The following is a 17,716-nucleotide window of genomic DNA, read 5'->3' on the forward strand; positions in this document are numbered from 1 at the left end:
ATACGTCACCTCATTTAGATTCTGGCTTCTTTGTTGAAATCCTCCTGTCACAAGACAGCTTTACAGGGCTAGCACGTGAAGAGGCATGCGGTATCGACCTCTGTGTCAGAGGTTAGGTCTGATTGCCATAAGTATGGTTGGGCTTAGCGTGCACTCATTTCTTTTGAGCACTGATATTGTTTACAAGACTCACTTTTCATTTATTGAAGGCTACAATTTCTCTTGCATTGATATATTCCCTGCTCGTTCAGTTTTCGGAGACGTATAGGGAGTAGCCGAACTCATGTCACACGGTAGTATTCTCGACACGTGGAGGACTTGGTTTTTAAAAGTTAAAGAGCCAATTTGAGCCAATTGTAATGACCTAATCATTTCGGTCCTAAAAGAATCATGCCTTGAAGTGCATCAAACGTAACACCAACCTTTCCATTCTGGCCGATAGTTTAGATTTGGGTCCAAAGACCTCTTTGACAGCTTTGCAACGAGGGATAAGCTCTTATGTTGTTAGCCCCGGTAGGAAACTACTTTAGATGTCAAAGGCCCAAACAACAGCCTCTTCTTCCATCTGGATATTCCACCGCTAAGACTCGCCTAGGCTTTGGCTCGTAAATCCACCTGCCCTCCTCGCTCTTACCCTTCCTTGCTCCAATAAAGCTCAGTGTTAATACCGATACCCCGACGGTTCTTTTATTAGCTTTCGTATGGTCATGGTCCTCTGCTATAAGCATCCTCATGGCTTTCTGCGTGTACGGTAGAACTACTGATAGTTTCTCGACGATGTATGGCGGTAACTTGAAAATTGCCTTTTCCTTCAGAAAAATATGTTAACCCTATCAACCAGAAACACCACCTGTCGCTAAGCTCTGACTACGAGTTGGAGGTATTTATTGATTGTATATCTACTGCTATAATGCCCAAGAGACTAATCGCGCTCTCCTCATCGCCAGGGCCTCAAGGAAAACAGATTATCCAGCTAAAAGCAACACCCGAGCTTTATCTTGCGCCGTTTCACGTTTTTCCTCAGCTATCGACATCTTGCACACCCGCTTTGCACAGGAAAAACGATACATTATCCATTGTCCTGGCATAAACAATAGATACCAATTTGTCAACAATCTCTCAAACAGGCCCAAGTTTTTGAGGTTTTTTGCAGACATACAAAACAAAACGCTCAAATGGCGAACAGGCCGCGAGGAGAGTATCGCGCCTTCCCTGGCCAAATATGTCTTAGTCACATGTAACCTCGTCACCCAGTACTGACAAGTGGTGGATCTTAATGTCTTACTCTTTCCACATTCGTGTAATGCACATTTCATTTTCCATCTAAATTAAAGGTTCTCTTTGGATTGCGAACACGCTTTGATGCTGACCCCAGTTGAGGGTAAAATATTTTAATCTGCTTGCCATTCCCCCTGTAGTTCTTGTGTTTTCACAGCTTTTCTCCATCTCTAACTATGGTTCAGGAATGTCAATTAAAATAGAAATCTTCCCAGCCGTTGTCCTTCCCCTCTGAAACTGCCAGTTCTAATTCCATCTTAATCAGCACTCATTCGCTGTTTCTCTATTGCTGTCACAGTTCTATCTTTTCGTCATCTGTTAGTCTGTGTGACGATTAAAGCCCTAATCCACCCGTTGTCCCCTAGAGCTCGTTCCATATTCTTAAAATGTATGCGATTTGCATCAAACTGGTGGCCCCTTACTTCCTTTTATAACAAACAAACTTTGAAACCTCTTGTAATTCTTAGATGCCCTTTTCTTTTATCCCGTCAAAACATCGCAAAATACTTATATAGAGTTCTTCAGCCTTTTTGAGCGTATTAAAAACGTTCCTGTTGCGTCAATTTCCACTAAGATGTAATTCTCCTTGCCTTGGCAAGTTATCATCTTAAGAGATCAATCATTCCATTTCTACTCAAGCATTTAAAACAATAATTCCTTGCCTCTCTAAATGTCACAAACTGTCAATTTATCTCAAATCAGAACTTAGCGATCAGACTTTTCCAATGAGTGCATTTGGGGCAAAACGCTTCTCCTTTCTTGGTCAAAAGGGTACGATATCCGTACATTGTTTTATACTAAGTGATATTTGGAAAGCATTTGTTAATAATCCCTGCTCCTTTGCGCAGATTTCTCTCGAGTGACCCGACACAATTTATCCCTCGTTCAAATTAATGTTAATGAGTATAAAATGACATTTAAGAGGCAGACAAAGTGGCAAAGCGAACAATAAGAAAAGCTGAAAAGTGGATCACTTAAACGAATTGCACAAGGAATAAATGACTATGTGAACTGCAAAGTAACGACAGTTATCATTGACAATTTTGTCTTAAAGGTCATTCAAATCTTTGTTGCGACGTGGTTTCAGCGAGTTTTCAACAGCCAAAAAGGCACCTTGCAGTTAGAACATAAAGACGTCTTGCAGTCTATAAATGGCATTGACCAAAACACTGAATTAAACAAACCTTGAGCCTTCCACCCTTCCTTTCAGCAGTTTCATTTGACTTAACGATACGAAGATAGGCGATAAAAGCGAAAGATTGCGTCATCTACTAAACAAGTGTGTTGGGGAGACAATCGCATTCGGAGAGATAAAGCCACAGCAAGAAAAGGTAAACTTGAGAATCCCTTCATAACTGTTTCTTTAAATGAAATTATGTTAAGATGAGATAAACAATTTTTGTTATAAGAGAAAAATCGAGTTTCCAGATGGGATTGGAACCCACGACCCTCCGTGATCTAGTCGGATGCTCTAACCACTGAGCTACAAGAGACTCTATGGTGAGCAAGGGTCAATTTGTGGGTATTGACTTCAATACCCACTAATTGGATATTCAAATCCCATCCCGTGGGTATTGGGTATTCAATTGGGTATTCAAATCCCGTGGGTTCAAATCCCATCTGGAAACTCGATTTTCCTCCTATATCAAAAACTGTTTATTTTATCTTTACATGCTCACTTTGAGGGCTGGTTGGCTGCATGTGATGCTTTAATGCATTTGATGCTTTAATGTGACAGCGTGATGCTGTTAGTGAGCTTCTATGCGCTAGCTGATGTTTGGCTGTGTAGCCGCGTGATGCGGCTCTAGTCAATACCCACTAATAGACCCTTGCTCACCATTGAGTCTCTTGTAGCTCAGTGATTAGAGCATCCGACTAGATCGTAGAGGGTCGTGGGTTCAAATCCCATCTAGAGACTCGATTTTTCTCTTGAAATTATGTTAGGTGGCCAAAAAATTTAAACGGGTTAAAACGAGCATCTCGAGTTCACATCTTTTAATCCAGATCTGGTAGCGTAAACCAACCAATTACATCGCTGTGTCGTTACGATCACACGGACATGTAGTAGCCAGTATTGGATGGCGATTGATTCCTCGTCTATTAGGTGCAAAATATTAGCGGTTAAGTATGCCCTAGGAACCATGTATTATTTTTCTCTGCCAATTCAAGGTGTACCGAGGGCTTTGAACAAACCATTAAGAATAAAAATGAGCGATAATAATTTAGAATGACGTTTCGATAACTCATTCATCCTTTTTAAGCTCTAAATGTCACATTCCTATGAATTCAATTTCTATGACAGAAGCAAGCTGGCAACCGAGTCTGCTCACCTAAGGAGTGCCTCGGACGAGCGCACATTACTGTTAATAGTTAATATGTTTTATAAACAAGGTTCAACTAACTATTTGATGATGATTCTGATAACTCTCGGATTGTATTCGCAAAGTCATAAAGCTTTCAGGTCGTAGGGGAGATTTGAGTCACACCTAGAGCAAGATAGATTCGATCTCGTCGGTTCTGTTTTTGCCGGCAAAGTTGTCACCATTTTGAAAACAAAAATCGAATTTTAAAACTTTTTGGTCCTTTTTGTCGATCTGAAAAACTTTTTAGGCACTTTTTGCTACTCAATATGAAATTATGATGGTTTAAATAACTACAACAGTTATTTTTAGTCAGAAATTATTTCATACGTCAACTATTTCTATCGATTTAAATCGTCAGTGTGTATTTTTCACGTGACTTAAAACTTCTAGTATTTGAAATGAAAGGCGAACCACGCACTTAAGAATCAGTTTTCAGTCGTATTATAATTCTCTTTTAAGCTAAGACTGTTTGTTGCCTTACTGGAAGAGTATTGGTGCACATAGTGGAAAATGAGGGGACAGAGAGGAACAATTCAGGAGCTGTCTAGCACCTAACACTTGTCGATCCTTCCGAAGTCACATTCAATTTCAGTGATAAATAATTTCTCTGTTTCGTCAGAAATTCACACTGAAATAATTTCCGTTTTCCTTAGTCGCTTCTATAGACAAAACTCATCTTCAAGCTGTTCAAGATGACATTACTCCCACCCAGAACATCAAAAAGTGATTAGCCTTTGGGCCGAAGTCTTGTAAAATATACTTACGTTCTAATGATTATCAATTGGCATATTTCAATGGCTTGGACATAAGCCTGCCCCTCCATCACCTCATTTTATAGCGCTTAGTCACTTTCACAAAGACGAGATATCATTCGAAAATCCACATCGAACGAGGAATTCATAAAACCTTTGTACTAGTGTATCTCATAGATCAATCACGAAGGTCTAACAAGGAATCTAGTTGTCTCTGGCCTTTAATGCAAGACCTTCATTCGGACCTAAAAATAAGTGTTCGAATAATAGCATAATAAACGTTTGCCACACATTTCCAAACCCTTAGGAAGACCTAAACCAGGCAGTAAAACGTATGGCCAAACAGGTGAAAGACAATGCCAGGGAAGGAAGAAGTTATGAAAATCTTGGCAATGCTTATGGTGGTCTAGGACAGTTCAAAACAGCCATCGAGTACCATAAACATCACCTAGAGATTGCCAAAGAAGTAGGAGCCAAGGCTGCAGAGGGATACATTTCTGCAAATCTTGGCAGTGCTTATCATGGTTTAGGACAGATCAAAACAGCCATCGAGTACCATAAACGTCACCTAGAAATTGCCAAAGAAGTGGGAGACAAGGCTGGAGAAGGAAAGAGTTATCCAAATCTTGGCAATGCTTATCGTGGTCTAGGACAGTTCAAAACAGCCATCGAGTACCATAAACGTCACCTAGAAATTGCCAAAGAAGTGGGAGACAAGGCTGGAGAAGGAAAGTGTTATGCAAATCTTGGCAAGGCTTATGTTGGTCTAGGACAGTTCAAAACAGCCATCGAGTACCATAAACGTCACCTAGAAATTGCCAAAGAAGTGGGAGACAAGGCTGGAGAAGGAAAGAGTTATGGAAATCTTGGCAATGCTTATCATGGTCTAGGACAGTTCAAAACAGCCATCGAGTACCATAAACGTCACCTAGAAATTGCCAAAGAAGTGGGAGACAAGGCTGGAGAAGGAAAGAGTTATGCAAATCTTGGCAATGCTTATGATGGTCTAGGACAGTTCAAAACAGCCATCGAGTACCATAAACGTCACCTAGAAATTGCCAAAGAAGTGGGAGACAAGGCTGGAGAAGGAAAGAGTTATGGAAATCTTGGCAATACTTATGATGGTCTAGGACAGTTCAAAACAGCCATCGAGTACCATAAACGTCACCTAGAAATTGCCAAAGAAGTGGGAGACAAGGCTGGAGAAGGAGCGAGTTATGGAAATCTTGGCAATGCTTATGTTGGTCTAGGACAGTTCAAAACAGCCATCGAGTACCATAAAGGTCACCTAGAAATTGCCAAAGAAGTGGGAGACAAGGCTGGAGAAGGAAAGAGTTATGGAAATCTTGGCAATGCTTATCGTGGTCTAGGACAGTTCAAAACAGCCATCGAGTACCATAAACGTCACCTAGAAATTGCCAAAGAAGTGGGAGACAAGGCTGGAGAAGGAAAGAGTTATGGAAATCTTGGCAATGCTTATCGTGGTCTAGGACAGTTCAAAACAGCCATCGAGTACCATAAACGTCACCTAGAAATTGCCAAAGAAGTGGGAGACAAGGCTGGAGAAGGAGGGAGTTATGGAAATCTTGGCAATGCTTATGATGGTCTAGGACAGTTCAAAACAGCCATCGAGTACCATAAACGTCACCTAGAGATTGCCAAGGAAGTGGGAGACAAGGCTGGAGAAGGAGCGAGTTATGGAAATCTTGGCAATGCTTATTATGGTCTAGGACAGTTCAAAACAGCCATCGAGTACCATAAACGTCACCTAGAAATTGCCAAAGAAGTGGGAGACAAAGCTGGAGAAGGAAAGAGTTATGGAAATCTTGGCAATGCTTATCGTGGTCTAGGACAGTTCAAAACAGCCATCGAGTACCATAAACGTCACCTAGAAATTGCGAAAGAAGTGGGAGACAAGGCTGGAGAAGGAAAGAGTTATGGAAATCTTGGCAATGCTTATCGTGGTCTAGGACAGTTCAAAACAGCCATCGAGTACCATAAACGTCACCTAGAAATTTCCAAAGAAGTGGGAGACAAGGCTGGAGAGGGAAAGAGTTATGGAAATCTTGGCAATGCTTATCGTGGTCTAGGACAGTTCAAAACAGCCATCGAGTACCATAAACGTCACCTAGAAATTGCCAAAGAAGTGGGAGACAAGGCTGGAGAAGGAAAGAGTTATGGAAGTCTTGGCAATGCTTATGATGGTCTAGGACAGTTCAAAACAGCCATCGAGTACCATAAACGTCACCTAGAAATTGCCAAAGAAGTGGGAGACAAGGCTGGAGAAGGAGGGAGTTATGGAAATCTTGGCAATGCTTATGATGGTCTAGGACAGTTCAAAACAGCCATCGAGTACCATAAACGTCACCTAGAGATTGCCAAGGAAGTGGGAGACAAGGCTGGAGAAGGAGGGAGTTATGGAAATCTTGGCAATGCTTATTATGGTCTAGGACAGTTCAAAACAGCCATCGAGTACCATAAACGTCACCTAGAGATTGCCAAGGAGGTGGGAGACAAGGCTGGAGAAGGAGCGAGTTATGGAAATCTTGGCAATGCTTATTATGGTCTAGGACAGTTCAAAACAGCCATCGAGTACCATAAACGTCACCTAGAGATTGCCAAGGAAGTGGGAGACAAGGCTGGAGAAGGAGCGAGTTATGGAAATCTTGGCAATGCTTATTATGGTCTAGGACAGTTCAAAACAGCCATCGAGTACCATAAACGTCACCTAGAGATTGCCAAGGAAGTGGGAGACAAGGCTGGAGAAGGAGCGAGTTATGGAAATCTTGGCAATGCTTATTATGGTCTAGGACAGTTCAAAACAGCCATCGAGTACCATAAACGTCACCTAGAAATTGCCAAAGAAGTGGGAGACAAGGCTGGAGAAGGAAAGAGTTATGGAAATCTTGGCAATGCTTATCGTGGTCTAGGACAGTTCAAAACAGCCATCGAGTACCATAAACGTCACCTAGAAATTGCCAAAGAAGTGGGAGACAAGGCTGGAGAAGGAAAGAGTTATGGAAATCTTGGCAATGCTTATCGTGGTCTAGGACAGTTCAAAACAGCCATCGAGTACCATAAACGTCACCTAGAAATTGCCAAAGAAGTGGGAGACAAGGCTGGAGAAGGAGCGAGTTATGGAAATCTTGGCAATGCTTATTATGGTCTAGGACAGTTCAAAACAGCCATCGAGTACCATAAACGTCACCTAGAAATTGCCAAAGAAGTGGGAGACAAGGCTGGAGAAGGAAAGAGTTATGCAAATCTTGGCAAAGCTTATGTTGGTCTAGGACAGTTCAAAACAGCCATCGAGTACCATAAACGTCACCTAGAAATTGCCAAAGAAGTGGGAGACAAGGCTGGAGAAGGAAAGAGTTATAGAAGTCTTGGCAATGCTTATGATGGTCTAGGACAGTTCAAAACAGCCATCGAGTACCATAAACGTCACCTAGAAATTGCCAAAGAAGTGGGAGACAAGGCTGGAGAAGGAGGGAGTTATGCAAATCTTGGCAATGCTTATGATGGTCTAGGACACTTCAAAACAGCCATCGAGTACCATAAACGTCACCTAGAAATTGCCAAAGAAGTGGGAGACAAGGCTGGAGAAGGAAGGAGTTATGCAAATCTTGGCAATGCTTATCTTGGTCTAGGACAGTTCAAAACAGCCATCGAGTACCATAAACGTCACCTAGAAATTGCCAAAGAAGTGGGAGACAAGGCTAGAGAGGGAAAGAGTCATGGAAATCTTGGCAATGCTTATCATGGTCTAGGACACTTCAAAACAGCCATCGAGTACCATAAACGTCACCTAGAAATTGCCAAAGAAGTGGGAGACAAGGCTGGAGAAGGAGGGAGTTATGGAAATCTTGGCAATGCTTATCGTGGTCTAGGACAGTTCAAAACAGCCATCGAGTACCATAAACGTCACCTAGAAATTTCCAAAGAAGTGGGAGACAAGGCTGGAGAAGGAGGGAGCTATACAAATCTTGGCAATGCTTATCATGGTCTAGGACAGTTCAAAACAGCCATCGAGTACTCTAAAAGCGCTCTAGAAATTGCCAAAGAAGAGGGGCAAATGCTGATGATTGCTATGACTCAATGTAATCTTGCTGGCCTTTATGAAGGGCAGGGATATCTCCAATTGGCCCTGGACTATTTTGTTTCCAGTGGGGAGGTTTTTAATGAGCTTCGTGCTACTCTTCTTACTCACGATGTATGGAAGATCTCGTTCCGAAATGTTTACCAAACACCATACAAGGGTATTTGGCGCGTTCTTTTGAGACAGGGTGAGGATGTCAAGGCTCTTCTTGCTGCCGAGGAGGGACGTGCACAGGCTCTAGGAGACTTGGTGGATGCAAAGTATAACTTAGTACAGGCCTACGCTCGGTGGAGGTCTGGAAAACGCTCGGATTGCCTTTCACTAAAAAACATTTTATCAGATGCAGTTTTTCTAGCAATCACCGGACCTTACATTGTTTCGTGGGTTATTCGGAATGGGAAAGTCGTCGGATCGAGAATGAAGCATGTGAACAACTTTGTTTACCAGGATGAATTAGAATTCTATATCACCTCTCTGAATAAGGCTACTCGCTCACAAGTCAATGCAACGGCTGCTGTTGAAAGGGAAATAAGTTTACCTGAAGTGGGCCGAGATGGAAAAGGAGCGAACGATGACTCCTTGCGAAACTCCATGACAAATGCCCTGAGGAAGCTCCATGATATCATAGTTACTCCTATCGCTGATTTGGTGGAAGGGGATGAGATTGTATTTGTTCCTGAAGGTCCACTCTGCTTGGTGCCTTACGCTGCATTGGTGGATTCGAATTCAAGGTATCTGTGCGAATCTTTCAGGATTCGAGTGCTTCCATCCTTATCCATTTTAAAATCAATCACTGACTGCCCGAAAGAATTTCATGTTAAAACCGGTGCCCTGCTCGTGGGTGATCCGTGTTACAAACAGGTTATTCATCAGGAGAAATTGCTGAGTCAACTTCCGGGTGCAAGGAAAGAGGTGAAGATGATTGGGGAAATCATCGGCATTGCTCCTCTTATTGGAGAGGAGGCGACAAAGTACGAGGTACTAAGGCGAGTGTCCTCAGTTGCCCTAATTCACATTGCAGCACATGGTAAAAAAGAAACAGGAGAAATTCTCTTGGCACCAAGCATCAAGAGGACAACTTGTCAAGCTCAAGAGGAAGACTATTTACTGAGAATAGAAGACGTCTTACAAGTTGGGCTGCGAGCGAGGCTGGTTGTGTTGAGCTGTTGTCACAGCGCTTGCGGAGAGGTCATGGCCGAGGGTGTGGTTGGCATTGCACGGGCGTTCTTGGGTGCCGGTGCTCGATCCATTCTGGTATCCCTGTGGGACATTGCCGACGATGGTACTCTGATGTTTATGAAATATTTTTACGGAGCCCTGGCTGAAGGAAGGAGTGCCAGTGAAGCTGTCAATCAAGCCACGAAGTGCATGAGAGAGACTGCAATGTTTAGAAAAGCGTATTACTGGGCGCCTTTTGTCCTCATTGGAGATGACGTGAAACTGGAATTCACCGAGATGTAGATGTTCTCAACGTGAGTGCACTTTTAATTTTGTCCAATCAAAGAAAAGTGAGATGTTAATCATTACTTTATCCTTACATTGACAATTCTTGAATTAGGACTTGTACATCTTTTCAGCTACTCTGGGGTCAAATTCAGTTTTATCTTTATAAACTTCACTTTGATCCAACAGCCGAGATAGAAGGTGCATAATGCAAAGAGAGCAAAAAAACCAAGGACATGTGTTTTGATTTGAGTCACTGCGTTCAATAAAGCACGGGACTTAGGTTCATTTTGTTGGGGCTTGTTTACATGGAGGTTAGGGACTCCAGGAAAGTAGTACCCGCCTGTCCAGATAATCTCTTATTTTATGGTAATCACGTTTACATGATGGGGGGGGGGGGGGTAACCTGCCGTGGCAGGTTACTTGGTCTGTCCGACAATTTGCCATATAAACGTGTCAAGGTGGGGTGATCCGCCCGGGGTTGCGTTCATGTTACATGAGCAAGCACGCCAACAATAACTCACCCCGGGATTCCGGAGTTGTAAGATTGTATGTAGACGAGGACTATTTTTCGACCACGGCTAGGCGGGTTACTTCATTCATCTAGGGTCCCCATCCCCATGTTGAGAGTCCCTTATAGGAACTCAAGAAATACCTCAAATTTGAATACGCCTCTATATCTCGTAGTTCTTTCATTTTTCTTTTAGGTCATTACAGAGGAATTTGTGTGTAGACGAGACATGACTAGATCCCTGGTGTGTGGCATCGATCAATGGTAGATTGAACTAACAGAGGGAAACCATAAATTAAACGTCAAGCAGCGGCTGGAAGTATTAAACAGCCTGTTGCGAGGCAATTATTAAAGAAGCGACTTTTATTGCAACCAAAGCGATCAATTGTATGTACAGTTCAAAACTCTTTTTGGACTTTCATCATATTCAGTTTTGGGGATTTATACTGATGAAAATCAGAGGACATTGTCTGTGGATTTTGAGTAGCTAATGTTGCGGCCATACGGAGGACATATTATGTAGACAAAACATTTGAACTATTTTTACGTGGTCTCCGTTGGGATTTTTCAGCAACTTTTTATAAAAAAAGCGATGTGCAACTTTATGTGGTTTGTTATCAAGTCATTTTCACAGACACAAACAACAATTTTATGATTTTCCGAACAGCTTTAAGCATAAGCTAATTACCAGGTTTCAAATTTGGTGTTACAGATAATCTAAAGATATTTTACCTTTAAAGTTTTTGGCTTGCATTTTTTTAAAATGCATTTTAAATCCTTATACCACTTTCCACTTTAGAAGTCATGTACTATTGGAAAAACCTAGAGCAGACATTGTATTAAATTATGAAATGTGGTAAGAAAGGAGTTCCTTTGCATTTATTTCGTACATAATCCAGTTGTAGTCCATTTCATCAACACGTTTACTTCCAAGATCTTGATATCGATTCTTCTTACTTCTTTCTATATATTTACTGCGGTTTACACCCGGAGAGTTTTAGAGAAAATGCAGCCGTTGTCCTTCGAGCATCACCCTCCTGGTTAGCATTGAAATATTATTGTAAAAAGGGTTTCGGAAAGAACAACACTACCAAAAGAAAAGGTAACATTTTGTTCAGTGGTGGTCAGATCCCTCCCCCACCACATCTCTTCTTTGTCTTGGTAATCTTTTCTTGCACATTTATTTCCAAGAAAACATTACATTACAAGGGTAGGACCCACGAGTTACCTCTTATTCGCTGGGGTAAGGGTAGTTGGTTGGACTTAAAAAAGGGCTACCTTGAAATGTCATCAAATCTATAAAAGCAAAAAATATCCATATTTTGCCAGGCACCCTGGTAAAGAGACTGAAGGCACTCTTTCAAACAGCAAAGCATTCTCTCCTACCGTCAGCTCCGATCCTTAAATCCACATGCAGGTTCGATTTCCGTCGGTTACTGGGATCTGGATAAGAGCATGGGCTCATTTCCCGAACAGCGGCTGGTACTCACTAATTGTTTTTCCGTCGAGTTGTTCGCTGAGACTAATCGAAATTTTTCAACCCTCAGACAGCTCGTAGTTCTTGGTATCTAATGTCTCCCTACAGCGTCACGCTGGTTCAAGCATTAGGGTCATAACAATAAAGGAAACCTTTCATTACCAGTCCCCTTGTGGACAGTCATGATTACTGTAACAGTTGTGGAGAGATGGCTAATTATGTAATTTATGAGGATAGCAAGCAGGCGGCAAAGTACAACTTGCTTTTAATTCATTTTAAAGATGTTACTAAAATCTGATACTTTCAAGTCAGAGGGATAGTAAATGAAGACCAGATATTCTTTTGGGGAGGAAGAACTCATATATCAAAATGAATAGAATAAATCGGAAGGAAATGGCAAATTGTCAACAGATGATGAAAAACTGTACATTAATATGCCAAAAATTGAGCAAGGGTAAGGTTTTTAAAAAAAGAAGTAATATACCTAAACAATATGTTTAATTAGATGTATTTGATCTGAACAGGTAACTCTACTAAATGTGAATCACACTTCTTCCAAATATCTGTTCATTCATTCAAGCCCAGGCAAAAGCCACGACTTATGCATAGATAATAGCACACACCAGTACACATACAGAATGTACACAAAGAACAATTCATCATTTGTAAGTATTACTGTGTCAAATTTTAAATGGACTTCACATGGGGCTCTTTAATTTTTCCAAGTTTTTTTTATGAGCAAACGGGAAAATCTTAGTCTTGAGATCAGTTATCTTCAACTCTTCAACCACGCCATTAACAGTGGATGAACACAGAAAATCTCGGTACGAGTTTTAAAAATCAACTGTGTAACGGGTGCGAGAACTGGAAAAAGTATCAAGAAAAGTTAGTTATCCTCTTACAGCCCATATTATTATTTTAATTTACTAGAGAATTTATAGTCAAAAAAGGATTAAGAGCGAAGCTAAGATTTACTGACTAGTAAGGTTTCATACCATGCTACGAAGCTCAAATTTCCCACCAATTGACGCTCCCCTACCCCCTTCCACTTTCCTTCCCCTTCCCTACCCTCCCCGATACAGACAACACCGTGACTGACCGTGACCGTGAGGGACCTGACTCTTATTTGGCGCTCTCTAACACCCGCTGACAAAGTCATATTTTGGAAAGAGATTGTTTAAGGTTTTCAATGTGCTTTTATTCCTCTCTTTGTTGTTACAGACTTTGCTCTACAATTCTCAAACTACTTTATCTGCAATTTTGAATCATGTCAGTTTTGCGCCATGTTTACTCGGGCTTCACACACTGTTTGATGGGAATCTTGATCCCAAAAGGCAATCGGATCGTGGTTGTTACTTTGCAGGCCAAACCATTACCGCAACCGCAGTTATGCTTGCTCTATGGTAAAAAAAAGAGAGAGAAAAAAGTACGAAGCGCACTCATGGAAAGAAATTATACAGAAAGATTAAGGGACCAATGTTAACTGTTTCATCAAATAAGTGAACCGGTGGGATCTTGGAGGAATTTGGTTGTGTCCAAATAACATTCACTTGATCCTCCATAACACCTTGTAATATCTTTATGCCCCACCCCTCTTACCACTGACAATTAATTGACAGCCCCTTCCTCTGTTTTTCATAAAAATCACGTGATCTTCAAAATTCAAAATTACCTCAAAGGAGATAAATAATGAAACGTTTCTGAGACTTCTGTTGCTAATATACTGTACCAATACTTTTCCAATATTTTGACCGAAATCTTCACGACGTAGTTACAACTAGTGTAAAAAATATGGCATTAGCTGATAATACACTGATATTGTCACTAAAACCAAGTAAAGAAGATTCTATACGAGATACAATGAAATATATGAAGTTCATCTATTTTGAACTTCATATATTTCATTGTATCTCATTTATCACTTTCACGGGTTTATTACAAATCAACTTAACGGCCTGCTCCCAGTTGGCCTGTTAGCTCAATTGGTAGAGCGCTGCACTAGTATCGCAGAGGTCAGTGGTTCGAATCCCGTGCAGGCCTGATTTTTTTCAGGTCTGATTTTCGCTGTTGCTTAAATAGCGCTATCTACTGCGAGGATCGTGCATCATATGTAAGTTTCTATATCGTGAAACAAAATATCTTACTTCACTTTTCGAGTATTCATTACCGAAAAAGTCACAAACACATTTATAAAGAGAACTTTGTTACTGACCACAAAAAAACAAGTGAAGAACTCTCCGAGTTTAGGAGCGCAACGTTTGCCAAGCGCACAGCAGTAGTTATCTTGACATTCAGCCTCGGAACTGCACCTCTATGAAAATGCAACATGGCGTAAATAAAAAAATAATATTTCTCGGACTGAGAGGATCAGCTAAAAAAAAATCCTTTTTTTCATTTCTTTAATGTTGAATTTGTCTTGGGAGGACAACACTCCCAGCATCAATTCGATCAAGAGATACTTGATGACAAGGAAGATCAAATTTCTCGTGAAAAAGCATGGGAACACAGATTCGGGGTGTCCAAAGGTAACCCTTTGAATGAGGTTCATCCTTACGGGAAATTCTTCTCTCGGTATTTGATAATTGAAGAAAATGAATTTCAGACTCGAGGCATCGTAGGAAGCAGTGCCATGACCGAGTAGGGGTGGGTGGGTATAGTTTAGGGCTGAAACAATACCAGTTGTTCAGGCTTCCATGTGGATGTGGGGTATATTTTCAGAAAGTTCATCATACTTTTCGGTAAAATTGGTGGATATTACCCTTTCGCTCCCTCACTCAACCTCCTCCTCCCCCTTCCTCCTCCCCCTCATAGCATTTTGGTCCTCTAAGCGAGGAGGGGAAGTTAAAATTCTTACGTTAAAAAGAAATCGTTTTTTCCTCTTGGGTTCGTCAGCAGACTGGTTATCCAGATCCACCTCTTCCACCTCAATGTCCATTCCTTCCGGCATGCACTGTTTAACAGGAATAACCTGTCCATCGTAGATCATATTCTTGGTCAACGAACAGGACAAACCGGCTTGGCAGCCACAGTCTCCTCCGCCCTGAAATTAATAACCACATTTTGACGTCATCTGTCATCATTTGCAGAACAGACAGACAACGACATGGAATGTATTTGTTTTATATGATAAAAAACCAAAATAAATCATAAGTAAGAAGCAATCGAAACGCTTATCATATAATGAATTTTAATCTCTCTTCCCTTTTCCCTTTCTCGTACATACACATAATTTTGATCTATCAGTCCACTGGGACGCCTTTTCCTTTAAACCTTCTCCTGATATCCTCTTGACGCTAAGACAGAGTATTTCTTTTCTTTTTTATTATGTTTGTAAGTGCTCCTATAGCACGAGTTTCTGTTCCTTGTTTGATTTCAGGTTTATTATAATCTTTTAAGTCGCACTAGGTGGCTTGTCACGCGTTCTTAAGTGTAATTTAATATATCTGATAAGAGGCCCTTTGATCAGTTTTTGGTAAGCACTCGTGCTCGGAAGGAAACAAATCAGCAAAGGAAAGAAAGGAAAGAATCGATTGATTTCAACCCTCGCCAAACCCGGAAATTATGTAAGTTTGATGCACCTGAAGCATTTCTTAATCTATCTGCATGTCCATAATTTCTTAAATCAATTTTTAGTTTCACGGTGTAATACAATAATAAAGAAGGAGACGTCCCCAAAGAAGTTTGGTGCGGTGCATTGTATTTACCAGTGGATTTTGTGCGGTCCAGCTAGCGGTGGACAAGCGCCGGTATATATAATACAGAATTTGATTCTTCTCTTACTAATACGCTTAGCCACCCAAACAGTCTGAGAACCCCAAGCATCATTCAGTCACCTACCGGAGCAATGTTGCAAGCGGCCAGTTTGGGAAGATTACTGCATCCCTAGAGAAAGGTAGAAAAGATGTCTTGACTTTAAAAATTGTTCCACGAGAGTCTGCCTTGTGCCAACTTATAAGGCTGTATTATCATGGTGACTGTAGACTCTAAACACTAAAAATCCAATGTCGATTATTATTTTCAATTCTTCTTCTTGTATCAAATAAGCTCTTTCTTAACTATCACTTCTATTTCTGACGCATGACATTCATTTAATCCAAGAGGAGAGAATGGTATCGTTGAAACATCGGAAAAAACATCAAACAATTCATTTCTAGTAACACACAAAAAAATTAGACTCCAATAACGCCTTAATAGATTGTTTCAAAACTTTCCGCTCGCTGAAGGAAAGAAAGTGCCTGTCGCTTAATGGAGAAACTCTGTGAAAAGCACATAAATCATCTTTATGAGGAAAAAGGCTTGAAATTATTTCTTAAGTTGCTGTGAAACTCACCAAAGCAGCCGTAGTGCAAATACTCAGAATGATGAGAATCTTCATGACTTCAATGAAACGACTAACAGAAACTCTCAGATCCAACTGAACTTTTGGTGAAGTTGAGTGCTGTGATCTGCTGTGTCAGCTGTTTTATAGTTTTGAGGCGCAAAGGCTGAGTAGCAGCTTTTACAACATTACTAACAATCTGAGAGTCTTTAAACAAGTATTTCAAACGAAAACTGTTTTTGTAAAATCAAAATTTGCCTAGCTGTTTGTTGAAAGGAATAAAGAAAACAGAACCCATTCTAAAGTATTTTTGATGTGCTCTTTTTAGAAGAATAAACAATTTCCGCTCTGAATGTTAATTGCCACGGCAAATTTATCAAACGCAATTACATTTCAGTTATATCCTTGCCTTATATTTTTATGGTGAATATAATTGTAGAAATGATACAAAAGAAACCATTTGTTATGGAGAGAAATTCAAATTGGCATGCATGTTTCTCAGAACGCGCTTCAATAATCCCTTGTTGGGGAAAATGAGGAATTTTTCTGACCCAAACTTCTGAAAAGTGGTTATTCGACGATTTGTTAATGCTTCTGCTACGACGAATAACTACGTTTACAGTCTTTGTCTACAAATACAGCTTAACTAACATGATTGCGTTAAATTTTTGGTGCTTTAAGAGAATAAGTCATATACCGTGAAGTATCTATAACAGGTTTAAGAAGTCTTAAAACAAGGGCTAACAGTGTGTGTTATTTTGTTAATCAAAGCTTCCTTTTTTGGCGATGAAGAAAGGCTGGTAAAACAAACAAAACAAACAGTATTTCTTACTCTATTTGCAGCACGATAAAGTATGTTTTCGCAGGAGCATTGAATAATAAACCTTTCTTTAATTCAAATATAGCATCAGACTTGTACAGTCACTTAGATAGCTAACATAGCAATCTTTAGTTGATCTTGTTTTAATTTCAAGACAACGTACGATTGGAAAATAGTTTTTCTTCAAAGGTCCTTGGAACATTTGACAATATTGTATTTACACAGAGTTTTCCATGGCCTTTGGCATAAGATGGTTGGATACACACGCCTAAATTCGCTTCGCCGTGGTTTCTCATCCATCTGAGGAACTGGTTTGCAAGTGGGCACAATGGCTTAGATCGTTCTGAAAATTTGTCATACGAAAAACAATTGAATTCATTTAAAAGAACTTAATTCAGAGCTCCTTCCGAATACAGTATAATTTCGTTACTGATAAAAACAAACATTAAACTCTGCGGCATTATAGTTTTGAAAACCGCTGGATTTCATTAGTTAAGAATCATTCAGTAGTGAGGCCACGCTCTCAAGTTGAGAAAAGTTTATTGGGAATTCTCCGAGACTGTCCCCAAAAACTGTTTAACGGGATTTTCCCATATTAATCAAACAGAGATAAAGAAAAAAAACCGCTCATATATTCTGTTTGTCATGGTTGTGT

The 17,716-nt window shown here is 40.5% G+C and overlaps 2 protein-coding genes and 1 pseudogene across 3 annotated transcripts in view; 2 read left to right on the top strand and 1 right to left on the bottom strand.

Moving 5' to 3' along the window:
- The window catches only part of LOC148731722 (hsp70/Hsp90 co-chaperone CNS1 homolog), a 2,867-nt gene extending 2,751 nt beyond the window's left edge, over positions 1-116 (top strand). The window contains exon 5 of the mRNA XM_088761935.1: positions 1-116. This exon is cut by the window's left edge and continues 31 nt beyond it. Within this exon, the coding sequence (XP_088618061.1) occupies positions 1-116 (116 nt within the window).
- Positions 117-6,600: 6,484 nt separating this feature from the next.
- LOC148731723 (uncharacterized) lies at positions 6,601-11,304 on the top strand (annotated as a pseudogene). Its single transcript, XR_016002015.1, has 2 exons — positions 6,601-9,964; positions 10,643-11,304. The product of XR_016002015.1 is annotated as an uncharacterized LOC148731723 (transcript).
- Positions 11,305-13,080: 1,776 nt separating this feature from the next.
- On the bottom strand, positions 13,081-16,861 carry LOC148731724 (uncharacterized). The gene is made up of 5 exons (XM_088762035.1): positions 16,254-16,861; positions 15,761-15,805; positions 14,778-14,963; positions 14,136-14,234; positions 13,081-13,321 (listed from the first exon to the last, which is right to left on the bottom strand). The coding sequence occupies exons 1-5, from the start codon at positions 16,296-16,298 to the stop codon at positions 13,211-13,213; spliced, it is 486 nt and encodes a 161-aa protein (XP_088618161.1). The 5' UTR covers positions 16,299-16,861; the 3' UTR covers positions 13,081-13,210.
- Between the last annotated feature and the right edge of the window lie 855 nt (positions 16,862-17,716).

This window comes from Stylophora pistillata, chromosome 5 (assembly GCF_964205215.1).
Source record: "Stylophora pistillata chromosome 5, jaStyPist1.2, whole genome shotgun sequence".
In the NCBI taxonomy this organism is placed as follows: Eukaryota; Metazoa; Cnidaria; class Anthozoa; order Scleractinia; family Pocilloporidae; genus Stylophora; species Stylophora pistillata.

Bases quoted from the DNA above. Each gene is read 5' to 3' on its own strand.
- LOC148731724 (XM_088762035.1), bottom strand. From the start codon at position 16,298: ATGAAGATTCTCATCATTCTGAGTATTTGCACTACGGCTGCTTTG. The intron at 15,806-16,253 runs GTGAGTTTCACA...ACCTTTCTCTAG, and splicing joins TTTGCACTACGGCTGCTTTG to GGATGCAGTAATCTTCCCAA. The intron at 13,322-14,135 runs GTCAGTAACAAA...TTTTTACCATAG, and splicing joins TCTTCACTTGTTTTTTTGTG to AGCAAGCATAACTGCGGTTG.